Below are 23,327 nucleotides of genomic sequence, written 5' to 3'. Positions count from 1 at the left end.
TGCTGAACTTCTGTTCTGCCTTCCTCTGTTATCAGGTTTATTCCCAAAGCTTGGCAGTTAGATTCTGATAAAATCTTGGCCAACCCTTGACCTTTTATGAGCTTAGTAGGCTTTATGTCCAACTCATATTCTTGTATCTTTGCTATCCACCTACCCCTTTTTCCTTCACTGTCTCCTTGCACAAGGATGTCCTTGACCGCTGTTGTTGGGACAAATGCTGTGATTTCTGATTGTAGCACATACACTCGAAATGCCTTCAGAGCTTTGACTAGTGCATATGCTTGTTTCTCCAAGATGTTATATTTCAGCTCAGCATCCCTTAGGACTTGGCTGAAGAAGGCGATGGGCTGCTCATAACCATCTTTATTCTTCTGTAGTAGAACTGCAACAATAATGTGTGAAGACGCAAAAGAAAAGATATAAAAAGGTACAGAGTAGTCAGGGCTGACTACTACCAGTGCTCCAACAAAAGCTTCTTTGATTCTGGTAAAAGACTCTTGAGAGGTAGGGCTCCATTTGACTTCATTCTCCTTTTTTAGCATATCAGTGATACCCTTCATTATTTCTGCATATTTGGGTATGAACCTTCTCAAGAAATTGATGCTGCCCAAGAAGACTTGGACCTCTTTCTTATTTCTGGGCAGCGGAATTTGACTAATAGCTTCGACTCGCTTAGGGTCAAGCATCACTCCTTGTGCTACTATGTGCCCTAGTAGCTTCCCCTCACTCAAGGCAAACTGAGACTTCTTGGGATTTAAAGACAGCCCATACCTCCTGCATTTCTCAAAGGTGAGCTTCAGGTGGAGGATGTGTTCTTCATTGGTCTTAGAGAAGACTGTGATATCGTCTAAATATACCATTACGAACTTGCCTTGCTCCCCTACAAAAGTTATATCCACAACCCTTTGAAACGTGGCTCTTGCATTAAGAAGACCGAAAGGCATGCGATCATACATGAAAGTTCCCCAATGGGTAGTGAAAGCAGTCTTCTTCTGATCATCAGGGTGGACTGCCACTTGGTTGTAACCAGAGAACCCATCCATCATGGACATTCTGATTGATCCAACCACCTTCTGTAATATGTAATCCATCTTGGTCAGTGGGTAGTTGTCTTTCAACGATGCTTTGTTAAGGTTATGGAAATCTACACATAACCTTATTTCTCCATTCTTTTTCTGGACTAGGACTAAGTTGGTCACCCACTCTGAGTACCTTAAAGGCACTATGATTTTAGCCTGTAGAAGTTTCCTCACTTCTTTTTCAATAGAGGGGAGCAAGAGTGGGTTAATTTGTTTGAGCTTCTGCTTGCATGGTTTTATTCCACTTTTCAGAGGAATCTTATGCTGTATAATGTTACTATCAAATGTTTTTAAATCCTCATAAGACCAAGCAAAAACATCCTGATAGATTTTGAAGAGATTTAAGTACCTTTGTTTATATGGTGACGGGATTCCCTTTGACAGTCTGACCATCTAGGGTTCATCTTCTGAGCCGATATTGCAATCCTCTACTTGTTCGTCCATCTCTGGAGCCATTGGTTTGGAGGCTACATCATTCTTGTTAAATAATCTCTCAAGTGGAACCAACCCACGAGGAATAGTATTCCCTTTCAGTTGTAGAATTCTCTGTCCAAGCACTATGTCTTCCCAAGGAGTTGGTTCTTAATCTGCCTCTTTTTCCTCTTCTTGATCAATAGTTGACCAAGCGAATTCCCCAACTACCTCTATAAATCGCTTGATCTCTTCATCGTCCTCGAATACCTGCTAGTGCTTTATATTATCAGGTATGGAGGGTCTGTGCTTGACTTCCACCTCATACCTGAGAAGCGAATTTTGAGGAGGTTTGAAATTACTTGCTGCAGCAAGGGAATCAACCACTTTGTTTCCTTCTCGGGGCAGAAATTGGATATTAAAAGCCAGGAAGAAATTATCAATTAAGTCCCACACTTCATTCTGGTAAGTCCTCAATCTGGGGTGTTTGGCCTGGCATTGATTTTTGATCTGCCTTACAATTAGCTCAGAGTCTCCATATACCATTAGGCATTCAATATTCATGTTCCTTGCTGTTTGTAGCCCAAGGAGAAATGCTTCATACTTTGCCACATTGTTGGTTGCCTCGAACTCCAGCTTGAATGAGAGGGGTATCAAGCTACCCTTAGGAGATACCAGCAATACTCTCACACCATTTCCTTCTTTGGAATTCGCTCCATCAAAGTATAATTTCCATACTTTGTTTTTATCTGTGTGTTGGTCGTCTAACTGCATCGTTAGATGTACTTGTGTTTCTTCTAGGATGGCCACATCTTCTTTCGGCAACATGTAGAGAGGTCACTTTCCTTTCCATACACATGAGAGTTTTTAGAGCCTTTAGCTGGGGTCACAGTTTTCACAAATCTGCACTCTCTGTACAACCTTCTTTTTGTGCCTTCAAAAGTGGGAATAATGGCATAAGTTAGATCTAATTTGATAGAACTCCCCACCTTGGAACCCCAAGACCTCGATAGGAGCATGCCAAATCGAGGAGGAAAATCTGCCACTACTACGTCCATCACCAGGCTCTTCACAGGGATTTGAGCTAGGTTTACCACCAGACCTTTTATCATTCCCAAGCATTTGACCCTCTTAGAGTCAAAGGAGTATAGGTCCTTGTAGGGTCTGGTAATCTCCAAGCCAAGTTGTTCTATCACAGCTAATGGCATGAGGTTATGGGAGGCTCCAGAGTCTAACATACAGTTATGCAGTAAGAGGTCATGAATTACCAGGGTCACATAGAAGGGTGTAGTGGAAGGATCAAGTTCTTCAACATGAGGCCCAAAGACAACCATTGGTCTCTCTTCTTGAAGGTTTAAACAATCATGGGTCGGTATTGAGATGGATGGAAGCATGAACTGGGAGACTTGAGCTTTATAAGTGGGTTGTTTTAGAAGTTCAGTTAGGGGAACATGGATCTTTACCTTCTCGAGTTCCTTCTAGAGATTGAATGCAGATTGGCCCTTTTCTACGCCTCCCAGCTCTACCTCTCTTTCTTTATCACCGATAGATTTTATTAGAACGGGTGCCTTCTCTTCTGTGTATTTCTCAGAGCTATTGCCTTCCTTATTTAAGGAGACTTTTACTTTGGATGAGTCAGGGTTCAACTTCCCTTTCCCTTTATTTAACACTGGAGGAATATCTTGTGGAGCAGTTTCCTCTTGTTGTTCAGGTTCCCTCGACCTCTTTTTTGAAGATCTGAGATCATACCTTCGATTTAGCTGTGCTTGAATGAAATCCACAAATTGTTTACAATAATCCCCTATGTCCTCCTCATTTACTGCTGCTTCTCTATCATGGCACATCTCAGGGTGAGCCATGTTTTCCTGTTCCTCTTCAGAGAAGGAGGAATACAAGTTTCCCTGCATCTCAGGTGTATCTAGTGGTTGTTCATCTGGATAATCTTCTATATATAGAGGAGGAGGGATTTGATCAAGTTGATATTTTCTTTCCCTTTGAAGTATTTGCAATGGTGGCCTTCTATACTATGGGTTATAACCTTGGTTGTTCCCTTGAGCATTCTGTTTCGGGAGACTCTTGTTCTCAAGCTCAAGCTTTACTACCTTATGCGATAAACTCTTGATGAGTTTATCCATCTCTTCCCACTTCAAATCTGGTGATTCTTTAGCTTGACTAGAGGAGGATGTTGCTTCTTTCCCCCTTTTCTTCTTAATATGTTCATTCTTACCTCTTGACTTCCCTGCCGAGGTGAAATTTGCTTCTGCCTCAAGAGCATCAACTTGGAGTTGATACAAAGTACAAGACTTCCTCTCCCTGAAGGTAAAGCCAAATTCAGACTCAAAGGCTCCCACAAATATTACACGAGCAACAACTTGAGGAGGCTTTATCTCAACAGGCAGGTTATTATACTGCTTATTGAACCTTTTTATGAATCCTGAAATATCTTCTTCTGGTTTCTTCTTTATAGCATTGAACTCTGTGAGGACATACTCGTGATCTTTCTTTTCACCCCACTTTTGTGTGAAAGAGTTTTTGAGTTCTTCCCAGGTAGTGATGGATGCATTAGGTAGGGCTTTAAACGATTTCTGGTTTCTCCATCAAGGGATTGTACAAAGAGTCTCAGGACCACATCCAATTGTTCTACATTTAGGTTCTCAGCAAAAGCACAGAAGGTTTCAATATGTCCTTGTGCAGTGTTTTCGTCTTCTCCATTGAACCTAGGCAAAAGCTTTAGGTAGTCCTGGCGCATAACACTTAAGGGTTGAGGTAAATCAAGAGGGGCATATTTATTCAATAAGAAACCCTAAACAACTATCTGGATTAATGGAGGAGGATTAAGATTTATAGGAGGAACTTGGGCCAAAACCATAATGGTTGGAGTAACTAGACAGAGAGCAGTGTGATTGAGTGTATAGTGAATATTGCTGTTATTGAGGATAGCTTTACCTTTTCCAATCTCAAGAGGAGGAAATGAGACAAAAGGAGTTGTAACTAAAATTTCTTCTTCTTTGATCTCTGATTTGGGAGCACGATGCTCTAGATCATCTTCTGCAGGGTATGTAAGGACCTTAGGAGTAAAATCTGAGCAGTGGATGACAGCGTTTTAGGAGCTGGAAGAGGAGGCTTCAAAGAATGATGAGACAGTAGCATAGGTAGTAGGATTTTTCTCCTTCCAGACTCTCTTGAAAATTAATTTCTCTGGGTTAGATATAGAAGGGGTTTTCCACTGAGAGGTATCTGAGTGAGTGTGAGGCTTTCTCAAAGCCAGGATGATAAATGATAATTAGATTTGTGGAGTCGCCAAGGTGATGAGGATGCAATTAGAACGTCTTTGCTCACCTACACAAAGAGTGCTCAACTTGTAGTATATCAGGGGAAAAATCCTTTAATACGTTCCCCAACAATGACGCCAAAATATGTTTTCGCTTCCAGAGACAACCTTGGATTGCTTACAAGACCAGTGCCTGGTAACATCTAGATTGTATGTGTCTCATATAATCTTCAAGAAACCGGAGACATCATATACATTTTATACACGTGTAAAATACATACAATAAACAACATAGGTTGGTTCCTTCAGCCAAGGACATAAGCCATGTATTTCTGCTGCTCTTTCACATATACAACTCACAGGGATATATGTATGTACTAGTGGAGGCCGAATAGTTTGAGGACCTACAGCTTAATCAACTTTAGCAAAGAAATGGAAGAAGAAAGGGAGATAGAATGACTCATCATATAGAGCTTGAAACCTCAACAATTCTATATTTATCACATAGAGCTTGGAGCTTCAAGAGTTCTATACATGTCTGAATTACGGGTAGACATAATGGATAAAGGAGAAATGGATTCTATGATTCATGGAGCGCAATTTAAAGATATAATCTCAAAGCCACATACAGGCATGTGCATTAACAAGTCAACACAAATGAATCTGTAAAATCATATGAAACATTTCTAGCAGCTACAATTACATGAAATCAGAGAGGAAACATAAACGTAATGGAATTTAATGGAGGGAAAACATATTGTAGTACCTGAATGTAGGACTCGAATGTATGAATCACCATCATTTCATTAATATTCTGGAAGATGCAAATCTTAAAGTAATACAATCACAAAAATAACATGTGGTTTTTTCTTCAGAATTCAGAACCTTTTTTAAGTGTCTCTTCCTCCCTTTTATAAGGAAAGGGTGGGCAAGGAAATCAGTTACAAAAATATCTTTTGGCTGGAGTTTACAATTGTCTGCATGACTAGTTGTCTCAGCATGAAGCCTCTAATTATGACAATAGTAAGATGCCTTTCTTGAAAATAAAACAGAATAACAACAATGATAAAAAAACAACAAAACAATATTAACAAGCCAACTGAAATGATGGTCCTGCAGAAAAATCTTCTCGCCACTCTGTTCGCTGGCCTTTGGTCTAATGAATTTTTGCTACATCATGCCCCATGCTCTCTCGGACGGTTCCTTGTCACTTTCAGTCTTTAACAATCTCGCTACTTCTCATTCAAGAAGCGGGAGCGATCACACATAGTAGCCTGAACGGATTCTGAACACGGTTGCCGACTCATCCATCCCTTATAACTTCCAATATTATGCTATCGGAACCATGATATGCTTGGTGATGCAACCATAGTGTAATATGGAGGATTTTTCGGTACTGGCACTTATCACTAAAAACATTACAAAACAGGCGAGTTTAGATCCCCTTTAGGCCCCTTTGCTTCAGCCCCTTTATGTAATTCTCTTCATATGACCGGGGTCAGTGACCTGGTATTGGAGGTCGGTGATTGGGACTTTTCTAATATTTACCTTTGGTCGCGCTTTCCTAACTTTTGCGATTGTGATATGCGATCGCCCTCCTGTTTCTTAGCCCTCGGTTCTCGTCGAATCCTTATGACCGCGGGCTAGCCCCCTTATTGGAGCCCTTTTATCGCAAATCACAATCAGAGGCTTTCTTTATATAAGCGAAATGCCTCATCCTGTCAATGTCGATTTGCGATTGCGATGTGATGTCATCTCCGTACTGCGACATGTCGCCTTGTGAGTGGTGACATGTGTCACCTGGTTTTGGCCCCTTGTGACCCCTAAAAATGGCAAATCTGCGTTCCACGTGTCCTCCGTACTGCCACGTCATGTTGACGTCAGCTGCCCCGTGTCATTATCGGGTCCAATGGTACTCCTCCACGTGGCCCCCTGGAGGAGAGAGAAAAGGAACCATCCGCCCTTGGTTTTTCTTTGAATTTCTTTGTTAAATGAAATCGGCTAGTCCCGACGCTTTAACACTACATCGAAACTTTTCCAGACCATCGGGACCTTCGATCGCTGATTTGCGATATGCGATATTAACGATTGCTGATCGCAAGTCCACTGTATCCTCCCCTCTGCTGCTGCTTGAGAAAAAACTACGAAATGCGATTGTGATGAGCCTCCCCTTGGTCCTTTTTCTTTTGTTTTCTGGCTTTCAAGGGGTATCTTCATACTGCTCTAACTTCTGATCCAGAAGTCCATTTTTGGGCTTCCACATACCGTTGGAAAGTGTATTCCGAGCACTATCTAATGGAGAGGGTCCGATTTAGCCTTGAGAGCTTTTGTGGCTCAAGAAATGGCTTCAAACTTCTATGTTCTTTGGTCCCATTGTACAACTGGAACTATGTTTTCTGAAGGTGACAACACACTACATCATATATATCAGTGCTTTCTTCATATTTATGTGCCAATGTGTTTATTTCATGTTATTGCTTTATATGTTTAAAAGTCTGAAAAAAATGAATATATTATGCATTTTTTTTTGCTGATATTTTCCGTTATTTTGTTGATATTTTCACTGCTATTGCCAAAAAGATGTTTTCAGGGCCCTCGCTGATATTTTCAAGACTAATGTACAATAGATATATTTCTTATATGTGAAAATTTTGGACTTCTTTTCTCAGACTGTTCTCATTTCTCATTCCATTGCACATTTTGTGTTTCTGTTAACTAGGGTTTATGCTAGAGGTACTGCATCTTCTCAAGGATAACTTGTACATGATTAAACAGGAAGCGTGTCAAATGTACATAGAAATAAAAGGCAAAGTCAAACCTCAAGCAAACAACTGTCCAGCGCCGTATTCTCTCCAAGAAAAGCACTTGGAAAGTATAAAGCATTAGTGTGCTAAAGGGAGGCCGAATAGGCATTATTTATAACTTTTGAGGCTCACTTTTAGAGTTAGGGTTAGTGTAGATGCTTTTTGTTTTTAATTTCTAAACTCTTTTTCCCTATATTCATGTTTTTAATTTTTTTTTTGAGCCCAAAATGCCACTGCCTATGCATGAAACATTTCCTGAAAGGCTTAAACCTTATAGGTGAGTGCTAAAACATTTCCAGCAATGCTGAGGCTGAAACATGTCAGGTGAGGTTGTTTCCATCAAAGGCTGCAATGTGTTAGGAGGGCTGAAACGTTTCAGCGGTGTTTCAGCTGTGTTTCCCTCTGTTTCAGTATCTGAAATCAGGAACAGCATTGTAGGGTACCTCTAGTGGCATTTCCGGTATCTTAACTCTTCAAACATAATTTTTGGTTAGAGTCACTACCGGAAATCACTGTTAAAATGAGAGTATCTTAAAGTTTGCAGTTCCATTCTCTTCAGTCTCTGCAATGTTTTTCGCTTTTTGATTTTGATATCTTGCTTTAATTGATTGATTCGGTTGCACATATTCCTAAATTAGCAGGATGTATCACTGCAGATTGTTTTCGGAATGTCAAGTTGGATACCGTCGACTTTCTTATAATTGAGCCATGCATTCTGTAGAGCTGTTTTGAAGATCGAAATCTCTCTTGCCATTGGATTTGCTTTCATATTAAAGCTATTAATTTGTATCATGCTCTTTTATTCAGTATTATTGAAGCACACTGGATGGTATACATGTCGATTCTTTTTGAGCTATTAATTATTGCTTTGCATGTTTCATATTTTCTCTGTTACTCCTCTTTTATCATCATTTATTTCTGTGATGGAATTGAATTAAAATTTTGGTGTCTAACAGCGTGTTACAGAATCGAGAAGTGAGGAGTACAGACAATTATTCCATCTTCCACGGGAAGAGGTATGCACTTTAAGAGATATTGTTTAATAGAATTTTAAGACCATCTGCTGAGTGGTATTAAGCATACTTTTGTAGGTGCCCTTTTGGCAGTTCTGTTGGGATAAAATGAGGTCAACTAATAGCTGCTTTTAAGTTCTATCATATTGCCAGTATCAAATTATAGGATTCTGACTAACCTATGAATAAGCTAGATTCAGATTTGTTTTCTATGATGTGTCAAAATCAAAGTTCAGTCTCACAAAATGAATTGATACCCGAGATGGAATACAACAATAAATGTAAATCAAAGCTGAATGGAAATCTAAAGAGTAGCATATGTATACCCTCACGGCTTTCTTAATTTTCAAAGCAATTAGTAATGTTTTATATGGTATTATTTATTTTGTTATTTTTTTGGTAAAATACATCTTATATCAATAGAAAAATATTTACAATGCTAAAACAAAAGCAGAAGGGTATATACAAAGGTGAATGAAATCCTCTTCTGCAGCAGTAATAGGACAAAGTTGCAATCAGAATATGCTATGGTCTCGTAACTCTTTCGTATCTTTTGATTAGCAGATAACCTTTAGCTAACAATTGCATACATACCTCTTCCTGCCAATCATGACAGAATGAATAAATGAGCTGACCTAATTAGCAACAGATGTTTGTAGCGTAATCTCCAAATAGTGAACAAAGCAATGATTTTAAGACAGTGCCAGATTCCAGAATAAGCAGAACTGCTCACCAATGAAACTGTCCCTGAAACAAAGTTGAGTGCTGATACCTCTCTCCTTCACTCCATTCAGATGCTGTCTCAACACCATCGGTCAACTCATATGGAATAGGCAGGAGTTGAATAGGGTCATCAGAGAGGTTATTATCAGATAGTATATTTGGGCTACTTGGGTCGGCCCACTAGGTGAGCTAAACTGCCTTCCTTGTAAAACAGTTTTTGGAAATGAGAGATGGCCTTATTGTTCGCTCCCCCCTACACACTTCAACATGAAATGCACGCTCTTTAGATCCACCTTGGGCAATTTCTGGTTTGTTCTGATCGTCTTTGCATTGAACCCAATCACCATATCACCTAGGGAGATAAGATCCGCCAGCTCTGACATCATCATGAGACCAAGATGGAGGAGCACTTCATGTTTAGGCATCCTATCTACTATGAGATCAGAGTTTGTCTTTCAGGGAGTCTCAGAACTCTCTATCCATTTTCTTTTGCTTCCCTAACTAGAGATGCTAGCCACTTTTGTAAGATACCAAACTGTAACACTGCTAGTTTTTCTTAAAAATTTCTGAGTTTTGGTTTGAGTTTTCAGTGATGAATTTCTTCAAAAATGTTGTCTACACTCTGCTGTAGTTGCTCTTTATTATTATGTTTCCTGAGCAATGCATTCAATACTTACATGCACCAACCAACTTTCCCAAAAAACAAACATACATTCCTCATATCAACTCAGAAATTTAATATAACCCACAGAATAGTCTATTTCATTGAAATATGAATACACAATGAAGAAATCAGAACTATAGAACCTGATATCTAGTGACAGCCATTAGCAAAGATACATGCAACAATTTCAGTCCATCTGAAGTGACAGTCTCGTACTTGACTTGAGAAATACGATACCAGGAGATAATATGCAGACCCAACACTTTATGACAGCACGGTTATAAAGAATTCAAAGAGCCGGGAGCTATCGGCACAAGGACCCAGGCCCGTATGCTATGGTCCCATGCAGCACAGTATTATAAAGAATCGGCCCCCTTTCAAGCCAAGGGGTTTAATATATCAAAAGGATTTCACCTTGAATTTCCACCTAAGCCCCGGGGGCTAGGCGCATCACAGAGTTTCACACCCCGCATAATAAAGTGGCACATAAAGAAAACCTCCGATTGAAAGTTCTGATATTAAAAAGGGCCCAGGGACATATATGTTGTGGTCCCATGTATTACACATGGGAGCCGTTATAATGCGGCAATGTTACAAAGAATCAGCCCCTGTTCACAGCTTAAAGGGATTAACCCTGGAAGGCTGGGCTTATAGCTATTCTATGGTTTTGACTGTTCCGATAAATGACCTGTTAAGGCATCAAAAGGATTTTAACACCATGGCAACCAGTTCGAGATTTTTCGAGAAAGAGGATCAATATTGAAAAACTAATTTCCTATTGTTAAGGCTCAAAGTTTTCAGCGGAAATGAATGAGAAAGAAGAAGCAGTTGCAGAGGGACCTGTTTTGATAAACATAAATGCTTAAATCGCAGAGGGACCTGTTCTACTTTCAAGGAAGCAGTTCACCAGCCTTCTGTTGCCTGAAAAAAAGCAGATTTTTTGTAGCTATTCTAGGACATACAAAATCTCTTAGATCATCTTTACATTCATGAATTTGAGAGATGTTTAATTTATTTATGTTTCTGTAATTAAGTCATAGCTAGTGTTTTGCAAAACTGTTATGTCAAGCATTATTTAAACAGTTTATGAAGATGTAATAAGGGTTGGAATTTCTTGGGTTGGAACTGGTATGAAGAAAGGAGATATATCTTGATGTAAGCTGTACATGGTATTGAAGTGATCAATTTGCAAATAACACAGAGAGCTTTTGTTGCAGGATTCCCGTGTCAAGCAATTGGTGATGTACTATCTCTTGTGAAATTGTTTATTCCTTCAGTTTTCCATATGTTTTCTATTTTTATTGTTTCAAGAAGATTAAGGGCTGAATTGTTGATTTGGGGTAGCATCGGATGTGCTCTAGCCACGAAAATTGGTGAAGAGGCTAAGGCACATGAGATCTCCAATACCAAGAAAGGGTTTGGGCAGATTCTAAACAGTTTGGGAGATATTAAAATAATTAATATTTTTAATGGAGAAAATAAAATATTAATGTGAATTAATATAAAACTATGTTAGAATGGTCCAAAAGTCATGGATCAAGCCAGATCTAATTTTAGCCATTGATTAGGGACTTAGTCTTGGCCGTTGATTTGTCAACGAGAAAAGTATAAGAGGAGGCTTGAGGGTCACTTGGAGAACATGCCAAGAGATGAAGATTTCGACTTTCTGGGGCTGGGTTCGCTGAGAAAGTTGAGAGAGTGATCAGAGTTGTAGTTGAGGGGCAGTGAATACAGAAGTAAAGAGGCAGAGATAGCACCGGGAGGATCAGCGCAGTAACTAGAGAGAGGGACGTAGAAGCAACCAAGGGTTCACGCAGAGGCGGCCAGGAGCTGCGCAGTGCCTCAAAGGGCCAGCATTGGAGACGCAGAGGGCCAGAGGCTGACGCAGGCCAAGCTAGAGTGACACTGGGCTAACGTTGGGCCAGAGAGAGGCTGACGTAGTCCATAGAGACTGATGCTGGGGTTTCGTGGGGCAGATTGGAGCTGTGGAGCTGCCAGAGTGTTTATCGGGGTTTCAGTCGGAATATCTGCTTCCGAGTAAAGAGGTACTACTGCCGAGATTTTTCTCTGTTGGGTATGCTGGATTTGGCACCTAGATTGTATTATGAAACTGTTTAATAAATCAAACCCTCAGATAGCTGCACCGGTTTTCCTGCATTGGGTTTTTCCGGGGACATTAGTCCAAAAACAACAGTGTCACTTGCCTGCTTGATTTGTAATGTGTTGAGCATGTACTTGTATTTATTTCCAGTATTTACATGGTAAATAACTTGTTAACTAACATAACAAGTAGGTAGGAATACATCAATAAAGTACATGAAGGGTTTCTAACGTGTCAGACTTAGAAATTCCAACACGAATTTGCTTAATTGTACTCTGCTCTGGCTTGTAAACAATATCAATGTTTTTTGTCTGATGTTAAATATAGAATTCATCTCAGCATGCTCTATATTTAATTGAACCTTAGTCACATTCATCTTTTCCACTACACAAACACTCTATAAGATCCAAAAGCTTGCCTATCCTGCCCTGTTACAAATGCTCTGTAATTTTGTGATTGATTACCTATAGTTTCATGACTCCATGTCCAATGGACTTTCCCTGCATCTTTCAACCAAACTTTTGAAAATTCCCACCTTACACTTTCATAACTAGCCTAATATCTTGAACAGAAATTCAAATCATATTGAGAGATCCCTCTCTAAAGCTGGAAGGGCTAACTCCCAACTTTCAAAGTGGTTTTGTGGTTACCTCTGGGTTTCTCTCCTCAGCCTAGGGAAATTATGGAGTGATAACACTGCCTAGAATTTTGGCCCTGCTACCTATAAATTGTCTAGAAGTTTACATGTACAAAGCTGTAGAAAGAGAGAGAAATCACATGTGCGAACTCAAATATATAGAGAGAGATGCTTGAGATGATTTCATCCTTCTTCGTCCTTCTTATCCTTCTTTTCCTTCGCTTGGATGCCCAGAAAATATCTTATTTTTTGTGTGAGATCGAATTGTGCTTAAAGGAGGAGGTCGAGTGCCTTATATATAGACTTCTGGCTCGCTGAATGGGTGTCTTTATGTCTGGGGTCGATTTGACTTGAAGGAGGGCCGACTTGACAAATTTGTAAACAAAAATTCAAAATTCAAAGTTTTTCTTTTGAAACTGACATGAGAACACGTCGCATATTTTTCTTTTGAAAATGACATGAACATTTCTTATATATTTCATTATATATATTGCAAGGGAAAAAATATAAATTATGAAGATCGACCATAGCTACAAAATTGAATGCTCCCTCTTAGCTAGGGAGGTATTCATAATGACTATCTAGATTTTCTCTTGTTGTCAAATTTCTAAGAAATTAGCATCAACATCATCCAATTACCACGGATCGACAAGGAATTAATCTGGGCCCTTAATTAAGTTTTAATCTTGGTTGTTGGAGGTCCAACAAAGGATTATAAGAAGTTGATGGATAGATGGAGAAGACACTTGTGGAGTTTGATTTCCTTTGAGAGTTCGATTTTCCAGAGGTAGAAGTTGGAAGAGTTCGAGCCAAAAGGGAAACAAAGACAGAGAGGGGCAGGGACAATGATCCAGAGGAAGTTTTCCAGATCTGGAGAGGCAACAATAAGTGGCCGAGTTATTCCCAATGAAGTAGCGTAGAGGACTACACAATCAGCTTTAGAGGGCAATTCGATTTGGTTGTGGGAAAAATCAATTCAGCTTCCACAGGCCTGGAAAGTCTTCTAGAAGGCCAGAGATTCGAGAATCATTTCCCGCAGCAGAAACAGGTAGAACGACTTGATCAGAGGCAGTTCTGGGCTAGACATCAAAGAGTCTGCGTAAGCACTGCGCAAAAGCCTGCTTAGAGGGTCCAGGAGGATGAGTTTTCTGAGGCAGAGTTGTGCCAGGGTTGCCTGTGGAAGAAGGGAAATTCCCTAGATAATTTCGGCCAGATTTTCTTGCTATGGATTGCCAGTTTGTGCATCCAGATTGTACTCAGACTTTCACTGCTGCTTAATAATATAAAACCCTCAACTGCTGCACTAGTTTTCCCGCATTGGGTTTTTTCGAGGACATTTGTCCAAAATAATTGTGCTAATTTTTTATGTGTGTTTGCTAGAATTTTCTCAGTTTCCAGCGCTATTTTCTTCCGCTATTTTATTTGTGAAGGTTGTAGTGTGAATTATTTGGTATTTTCCATAGTAGATAAATTGTTAAATTAATTAACAATTAGAAAAACAATTTCTAGTTACTGTAATAGGATTTCAGACTTGAAATTTTCACATGGTATCAGAGTGTGATTGATCAGACGGGGAGGCTCAGAAGCGGAGACAAAAATTCGCTGTTCAAAGGGAGCAGCAGGACAGGTTTCTGGAGGTTGCGCATAGCCTAAGCTAGGCAGTTTGAAATCGCTGGGCAAATCAATTTTTCAGTGCAGGTTGGCAGAAAAATTTAGCGTGCTAGATTCAATGATTCCAGCTGGCAGAGGGAGGAGCAACAACTCAGATTTTCGCTGAGTAGATTCCTTGTTTGGGCGCAGAGGGTTTTGCAACAGTTTGAAGTAGCAGAATCAATGTTGGGTGGAAGAGAAATAACACACACAAAGGGAAATTTTTCTCAAAGGGTTTCTAGTTCAGAAATCCATATTTTCCCAGTTGTAGGAGGCATTAGCCGTTAGCAGAACTGCGCATTCTAGAATGGAGTGCGAGTAGCAAAACAACAGTCGAGTAGAGAGGGAGTTTTTCAGTCTAGACCTGAGATGGCCACTGTTGGGTTTAGAGATTAGGATAGGTTGGAGGGAGCCTCCAACTATGTCATCTAGAAGGCTAGAATGTCTTTCCTTTTGGATGAATATAGCTTGAAAGCCTATGTGGAGAATGTTGAAGAATCTTCTGACGATGATAAGTATTTGTGAGGTACTTTTTACTTTTTCTTATTACCACAATATTCTCTTTTTATTATTAGTGTTTGTTCTCTTACTTCATCTAACAGTTACCAAAACAAAAGAGATAAGAACACAAGATATTGGCTCTCAGCCAGGGCAAAACCTCTCTCCTAGAGAGGAGAACCCTTTTGGAAATTTCTCTTATTGAAGCTTCAATTGACAAATGCCACAACCTAGACCCTTGACAAGTAGATCCACCGAGCACAAGATGCAGTCTCTCTTCCTTTTGTCCTTCAACTGATGCCTCCTTCTGCACTGCTCCTTGATTTCTTCCTTAGCTCTTCTTCCGACAATTGATCGCACGACTGCAGAAACCATAGGTCTCCTTAGAGACCATTACTATAGAGTATTTCTTCTTTTCTCTTCCTCGCTTGGAAAACTTCCTTTTGCTTGATGCTTAGGCTAGAAGATGAGACTTTTCTTGAGGTATATTTATGAGTTAGAGGTTGATCCTATTAACCCTACTACAGGTCTGAATCTTCTCACATGTGTGGCTGATCCAATCTTGAAATTGACCTTCTTGCTTGATTCCTTCCTTCGCTTGATGTGGGACCCACTTCGCTTGAGATGGAGGCCTATTTGAAGCCTCTTTTATCACCCAATTGAATTCTCTTATGTCACTGCAATTATGACAACAAAGTTACCCTCTTTTTCTTCGCACATGTGACTGAAGTTAGCCTTAAAATAGTCCTCCAAAACTCGGTTTCCTTTTATTTCTTCTTCGCTGGCCTAGAGGCACCTTTCTGCTCCTTTTCGTACATCCTTTTTGACTCTCTTCTTCGTTGATTTCAGAGATTACTTGATGGTCATTTGGTGATGTTGAGTTGCCCTAGATATAGGAGTCTGTCCCTCCTATTTGAGCCGACTTGAGTTAGTGAGGCTGACTTGTCATTAAGTGCATAAAAAATTAATTTTTGAGCCGACATGAAGAGGAGACTTGTCTTTGCTTTGGAGGATTATCTTTGACATATTTATTTGACATATTTACATAGTGTAACTTGCCCACATTTATCTTTAACAATTACATTGACTCTTTGACTTTCCTGAAGCACTTAAACATGTGCTTGACCTATCAAATGGGCAAGAAACCCATTCTTGATAATGACAAAAATAATAATTCTTTTTCTTTTACAAGTACAAAGATCAAAATTACATTTATGAAGACTGAACCTAGGTACACTTTCTTCAACACCCCCCTCTTAACTAGGGAGGTATTCATAAATCGTTACAAGGTGTTTGGACATTTTGAATTTGAAGAATTCACATAAGAGAAATCGGATTGGTAATCCATCTATTATAGCATCATAGTAACCAACATTGTTTCCACAACAAGCCCTTGACTAACATCTCTATCTCTCATCAGATCAGAGCACAATGTTGGCGAGACCAATCACTATAGACACCTTCATCATTGTCTCTCAAGGTACATACCCACCGGGGTGTTCACTGAGTATGGCTTTCTAAGACTATTCTTGTCTTGGGTTCCCAGCGCTCAAAGAATATCGGTCCTCTTGTCTACTCTTTTCTTGGATGCCATACACATCATCCTCAAAGAGCATCAGATGCCAGATGATTACCCAATCCTTCATTCTTTCTTCCCAAGTGAAGACAAGAATGTTGTGTTTATCTCTCCCTCTCAACTAGGGAAGATATGCCCATTCCTATAAAGGAATGTACCCAAGCTCCCCTTGACCAGGGACTTGCCCAAGCTCCCTCTTAATTACGGACTTGTCAAAGCTCCCTTTCAACTAGGGACTCTTCTTTTCATCAACAACTTCTTTTTGTGGGTCCTTTAGTTGCTTGATCAATTTCTTTCCTTGATGTCATGAGATTCAATCGAGCTTCTTCCTTGTAGGGAATTAGCCATCCATCACTTTCCTTCTTGGTTCGTCATGTCATTCTTCTCTTCATGGAAAGTGGCTTACTTGATACATATTTGGAACCTTCTTCATATGGCTACTTCTTTCTCATCATGCTTCTTTCTAGAATTTCCATCCTCCACATGAATGCTAGTTGTACTTGCACTTACAACTCTTGTTTTAGTAGCCTTGCATGGCCCCATCCAGATATTTCTAAAAAAAATTCAAAATATAACATTAAGTCAAACAGTACCTTTCCTTTGATCTTTTTCTTCCTTTGTCAAAATTCTCGTGCCTTCTTCCAGGAGATGTCTTAACAAATCTGTCGGGTGTTGATTCCTAGTGTTCATGGTCTCTTTATCTCATGTGCTTCTTTACAGGTTCTCTTGTTAGACACCTCATACTTCATATGAGGACATTTCTCGTGTTGACCTTTATCAGAGTGTGAACCATGTCTTTCACGCATATTTTTAATGAAAGAGATCTATCCTTTTTCTTGACCATGCTACCAGAGCAATTCCCATGCTTATTAACACAAATGAGGACATGACTTTACTGAAAACATAGATGCATACCTCATCTTAGTTCTTTCCTTGATCATCTTTGCTTCCTTAGACAACTTCCTAGATTTTGATTGCCTTAATCTCCTTGCTTTGCTGTATCTTCCTTGCCTACATATCATCCTTTCTCGAATCCCTATAAGTGGAATTCCCATCAAGTCATCTGCCTTTTCTGAAGATCATGAACCTTCTATTGAAGATTCCACCAGAGGATCCCTATAATCCTTATCTTGCAAATGCTTCTTTCTGCTGATGATAGTGGCCTTCTAAGATGATTCTTCCCGATCATGATCATTCCTTTATGCATTGTGAGGTAATTCAATGTCTACATCCTTCCTATATTGAATGTCTTTATCTGAGCTATCTCTACACAATGCTCCTATATTTCTGAAGGTGTCATTCTTATAAATCATGCATTCTATCCTACTCCTGCATATTCCTATGATACCCAAAACTTTAAAGAGATCTTTTATGTGACGAAGTTGATCTCAGTCATTGTAGAAATCCGGAGGAGCTTCCATCTTTTGCTTCTTCTCTTCTTCTTTCACTTCTTGGGTAATGTGGGATTCTTTTCGTTTCCTTTTATTATTGTCCTTCTTGAACTTGGGGACAATCCCTTTTATAGTGTCCATATTCTTGGCATCCAAAGCATTTGACTTTTGACATATCTCTTTAACCCTTTCTTTGTGGACCAAACGTGCCAAATTTTCCTTTTCTCTTGGCCATAGTAGTAAATTCTTGCTCCTTTGATCCCACATCATCTTTGGCTTTGAGTTGAGTTTCTTCAATTTTGCATAGAGATCAAAGTTCATTCAACGGGGTAGCTTCCTTCTTGGCATATATACTGGATGTGAAGTTGCCCCATTCCTTGGGTAATGCATTGAGCACTACTGTAGTCATTTCTTTGTCAGACATAACTTCTCCTAGCTCCTGTAGCTGGTCTCTCATCTCAGAGACCTTCATGAAGTAGGGAGCTATTCCTGCTTCCTTAGATATCTTCATTTTATATAATTCATTACGCAATGATATCACTTCTCCAATTGTATTGACTGAGAATAGCTCCACCAATTTATCATAGATTTCTTTAGATGTTTGAAGTTTGGAAACATGAGGAATGAGAGGTTCCTTGATAGATTCTATCAGAATCCTTTGAGCCCTTGTTTCATCCTTATTATACTTTGCTAGGGCTTCAATTTGATCCTTTGAAGGAACAATGACATTCCCTTTGATGTAGTCCATGACTTCATTATCTTTGAGAAGGAGATCATTCTTCTTTTTCCATGCAAGGAAATTAGTGGTCCCCACCAATTTGTTGCTTTCCTTGCAAAAAGACATTGATATGTTTGGAAGAGGACGTAAAAATACTTACTTGAGAGAGTTATGATGAAGAGGTTTTGCTGCTTCCTTGAAGATTGATGCTTTGACTTCAGGGAAAGCCTTGGATTTCTGAGTTCTTCACTGATGATCTTTGATCTGAGTGCCTTCCTCAGAAGCTAATGAGTCTTTGATGGAGACTCTTCTTGGATGTGCCTTCTTGTAGATGCCTTTTAGGTGGAAGGCTTTCTTCGTTCAGTAATAGCTTTGCTCCCAGGATGGTAGTCCTTCTTGATGGATCTAGGAGAGGAGATAATAATCCTTCTTGCCTTTGATGGATCTTGAACCCTTGCTTGTAGTTCTGATGCGTTAGCCTTTGTGTGCCCTTGCTTCTTGATCTTGATGCTTCAATCTTCTATGTGTTCTTGAGATGCCCTTCCTTGATGTGTCACCTTAGCTCTGATACCATGTTGAAGAATCTAGGGCATTTAGGTTAGATTGAGATTCTTTTGACGATGATAACTATTTGTGAGGTACTTTTTACTTTTTCTTATTACCACAATCTTCTCTTATTATTATTAGTTACCAAAACAAAAGAGACAAGAACATAAGATATTGGCTCTTACTCAGGGCAAAACCTCTCTCTCCTAGAGAGGAAAACCCTTCAACGATCGAGATTAAGTCTCTAATCAACGACTAAGATTAAAACATGACTTGATCCGCCTTCTAGATCATCCTCACCCATATTTTGATTAATACCCATTAATATTTTAATTTCCCTAAGTTTAGACTTAGGAACACCATTAAAAATATTAATTATTTTAATAAAATACAATCCAGGTGGAATTTCACCAAACTGTTTTTGGGTTCTTTAGAACTCATGTGCCTTAGCCTCTCCACCAATTTTCAAGGCTAGAGCACTTCCGATGCTACCAAAAACTAACACTCCCTCTTAGCGAGGAAAGTGCTCTAGCAACAATGTCTACCTTCATGCTGCTCTGTTTTTGAAGCATCTCCTTTTTGCATTGCTACTGCCACCAACACTGTGCTACCGCTGCTACTATACTACTGCCCATGACACTGCCACTGCCACTACTGCATCTGTACTACAACTCCCTCTCAAACGCTGCATCATTCTATTGAAAGGGATTTTCCAACATACCCATTTGTTCCCGAAATTGAACAAACTTGGCTCTTCCTAGAGCCTTGGTGAGTATGTCTGCCACCTGATTTCTTGTGGGAGTGTACTCCAACTATACTACTCCACGTTGAACACGGTCTCTGATAAAGTGACACCGAATATCGATGTGTTTGGGGCGATCATGAAATGCTAGATTTTCAGAGAGCTTGATACAACTCTGATTATCACAGAAGATCCTTGTCGCTTCCATCCTTATCCTGAATAGGTTTACAAGTAGTTTCCTTAGCCATATAACTTCACATGTTGCTTTGCTAGCTGCCATATACTCAGCTTCAGCAGAGCTCAGAGCTACAGACTTCTGCTTCTTACTGCACCAGGAGGTCATCATAGATCCAATACCGAAGCAATACCTAGTGGTACTTTTCCTGTCTACTAAACTTCCTGCCCAATCCGCATCAGTGAATCCACTCAATTCGGTATCATTGCCCTTGGTGTACCTTAATCCAAAGTTTACTGTTCCACGCACATACCTGAGAATGTGCTTTGCTGCTGTCCAGTGTGCCCTTTTTGGTTCCACCATGAACTGACTAAGGGTGTTGACAGCATAACACAAGTCTAGCCTGGTGTTGACCAAATACATAAGTGACTCAATGAGTTGTTTGTATAAGGTGGGGTCCACTTCCTTGTCTCCCGAAGCATCTATTTTATTCCAATTGGTAATCATAGGCGTAGCCATAGGTCGACGATCTTGAATTCTGAATCTTTTTAGAATTTCTGGTGCATATCTACCTTGGCCAAGGAAGATTTCACCATCTTGTTGCCAAACTTCCAATCCCAGAAAGTAGTGCATTAGCCCCAAATCCTTCATGTAAAATTCTATTTCCAGGGTCTTCTTGCAATCCTCTATGAGTCTGGATGATCCCGTCAAAAATAGATCATCCACATATAATACCAGAATTAACGGCTCATCTTCTACTAACAGATAATAAAGATTGGGATCAACATTGCTCTTGATGAATCCCAATTGCTATAAGTAGCTGTCAATTCGACCATACCAAGCTCTGGGTGCTTGTTTCAGCCCATACAAGGCTTTCTTCAATCTACACACATGAGTTCTCTTTTCATGTGTTTCGAAACCTTCTGGTTGTTCAATATATACCTCTTCTTCTATCACCCCATTCAAGAACGTTGTCTTGACATCCATTTGGTGAATCTCCCATCCCATCTGTGCTGCAAGGGATATAATGGATCTGATAGAGGTATACCGAGCTACTGGGGCAAAGGTCTCTTCATAGTCTATTCCTTCCTTTTGAGCATACCCTTTCACGACGAACCTAGCCTTATACTTGTCTACACTGCCATCTGCAACATACTTGATCTTGTAGATCCATCTCGAACCCACAACTGATCTGTTCTCTAGTCTTGGTACAATTTCCCAGATATCATTTGTCATAATGGAACTATACTCTTCTACCATGGCATCCACCCACACTTGGTGTTGTATGGCTTCACGAAAACTAGAGGGTTCTTCGACCTGAGCTACCAATGCTTGGTACTTGTCAGGTTGTCTACGCTGCCTTTTCTCGGCTCTAGGATCTCCAACAAATTCCTCTGCGTCCCTCAGAGTCTGTCGTACCTCTCGGCTAGTCCTTCCATTGGTGGTGGGAGGTTCCATCTGTTCTTCTTCCTGTTGTTGTACCTGCTGTGACACTCCTGGCTCCTCTTCTCTTGAGGAGATGCTAGTACTAGTTACAGTGCTCGAACTAGATACCTGTCTTCCTGCTAGATCTGCTCCCTGTTGCTGGACCAGAGGAACATCCTCAACCTGTTCTTCAAAAGGCATCTCTCGAGATTTCCTGAAAGCTCTATCTTCCATGAACTTTACATCCCGCCTTACTACAATCTTCCTACTGCTCGGAATGTAGATTCGGTATGCCTTTGAAGTCTCGCTGTAACCCACAAGATATCCAACTTCGATAGTCTGCTCTAACTTGCTCCGCTTCTCATCTGGAATATGACAATAAGCCACACTTCCAAATATCTCGAGGTGACTCATTTCTGGCTTCTTTTCCGTGAAAACACCCTTCGACATCTTCTTTCCTAAAGCCCTGTGAGGGGTCTTGTTCTGAATGTATAGAATCATGCTGCACGCTTCTGCCCATAAAAACTTGGGTAGATTCTGATCATATAACATCACCTTTGCCGCTCCAACAATAGTTCTGTTCTTCCTTTCTGTGACTCCATTCTATTCTGGATCATAAGGTGATGTCCATTCTCTTGCACAGAAATCTGTGAAGTTTTTGTCTGTGTATTATCCACCATTATCTGAGCACAATATTTTAATCTTCCTTCCTGTCAAGTTTTCCACTAGAGCCTTAAACTCCTTAAACCAATCAAAGACCTCATCCTTGGTTTTTAAGAAATAAATCCAAGTTTCCCTGGAATGGTCATCTATGAAGGTGACAAAATACTCAACACCACTGATAGCTCTTGTAGACCTTGGACAACAAATGTCTGAGTGTATTAAACCTAATACACTCTGAGCTCTATTGTTGCTTCTGGAATAAGCCACTTTGGAGTACTTGCCTAGTATGCAGCCTCTGCATGTATCATCATGCTTGGTAGTAAGCACTGGAACCCCCATAATAGCTTCCCTGAGAATCCTTAACGCTCCATGATGTAAGTGTCCCATCCTTCTATGCCATAGTTCATTCAAGTCTTTCTCTCCACTGACATTATTGCTTATCAGTGCCGTAAGAGACTCGTGCTGCAACTTATATAACCTGTTGCTTCGAGTTCCAATCTGGGCCCTCTTTTTCCACTTAGGATGCTTGACATATACTCTGTTACCGATGAAGTATACATCATATCCTTTATCTTGTAATTGAGGTACTGAAATCAAATTCATTCCCCTACCTGGCACATGCAGTACGTTAGTGGCCCAAAGACTATCTCCTGCTACTCTCTGCAATGTAATGGTTCCCTTTCATACTGGGGTGCATTTCATCCTGTTACCCATTGTGATTTGGAAGTTCATCTGTTCCTTCTGATAGCTCGAGAAATATTCTCGTTCTCCAATCATATGAGCTGAAGCCCCGCTATCAATGTACCAATCCTCGCCTAATGCAGAACTTGATAAGCAAGCAAATTCCTCTTCTAGCCTGGAAGCTAATTCGGAAATATTATGATCCCTACTGTTCTCCATGCTATTTTTCTCTACTGGTAATTTTTGCAAGGTATTGCGTGAATCTTTTGGAGATCGATTTGCTGCCAATGTGGCACCACCACCCTATATTGCAGAAATTACTGCCATCTTGCCTGATCTTCGCTTCGATACTATGTGAATTTTTTTTTATGCTACAATGATTGATTTATTTCTCCTACTTATTTACAATAATAAGTTATTTACCAATGCTTCAGTAAATACCAAAATAAATTCAGTTGCACACTTCACAAATTATGAATTGAGAAAGCAAGAGAAACACCAACACATGAACAATCACATTGACATGCTTGTTTTTGGACAATAGTCCCCAGAAAAACCC

The 23,327-nt window shown here is 40.0% G+C and overlaps 1 protein-coding gene across 2 annotated transcripts in view; it reads left to right on the top strand.

Moving 5' to 3' along the window:
* The window catches only part of VAD1 (GRAM domain family protein), a 452,408-nt gene that overhangs the window by 28,820 nt on the left and 400,261 nt on the right, over positions 1–23,327 (top strand). For both annotated transcript variants that reach the window (XM_089414877.1, XM_089414880.1), the window contains exon 2: positions 8,522–8,581. In XM_089414877.1, coding sequence (XP_089271003.1) covers positions 8,522–8,581 — 60 coding nt within the window. The remainder of the gene's footprint in view (positions 1–8,521; positions 8,582–23,327) is intronic.

The sequence above is a fragment of the Pinus tabuliformis genome, chromosome 6 (genome assembly GCF_031772625.1).
Source record: "Pinus tabuliformis cultivar Carrire ecotype Pingquan chromosome 6, CPIR1, whole genome shotgun sequence".
Lineage (NCBI taxonomy): Eukaryota > Viridiplantae > Streptophyta > Pinopsida > Pinales > Pinaceae > Pinus > Pinus tabuliformis.
Note: the sequence above shows the minus strand (reverse complement) of the source record. Positions and strands in the feature narration are given on the sequence as shown.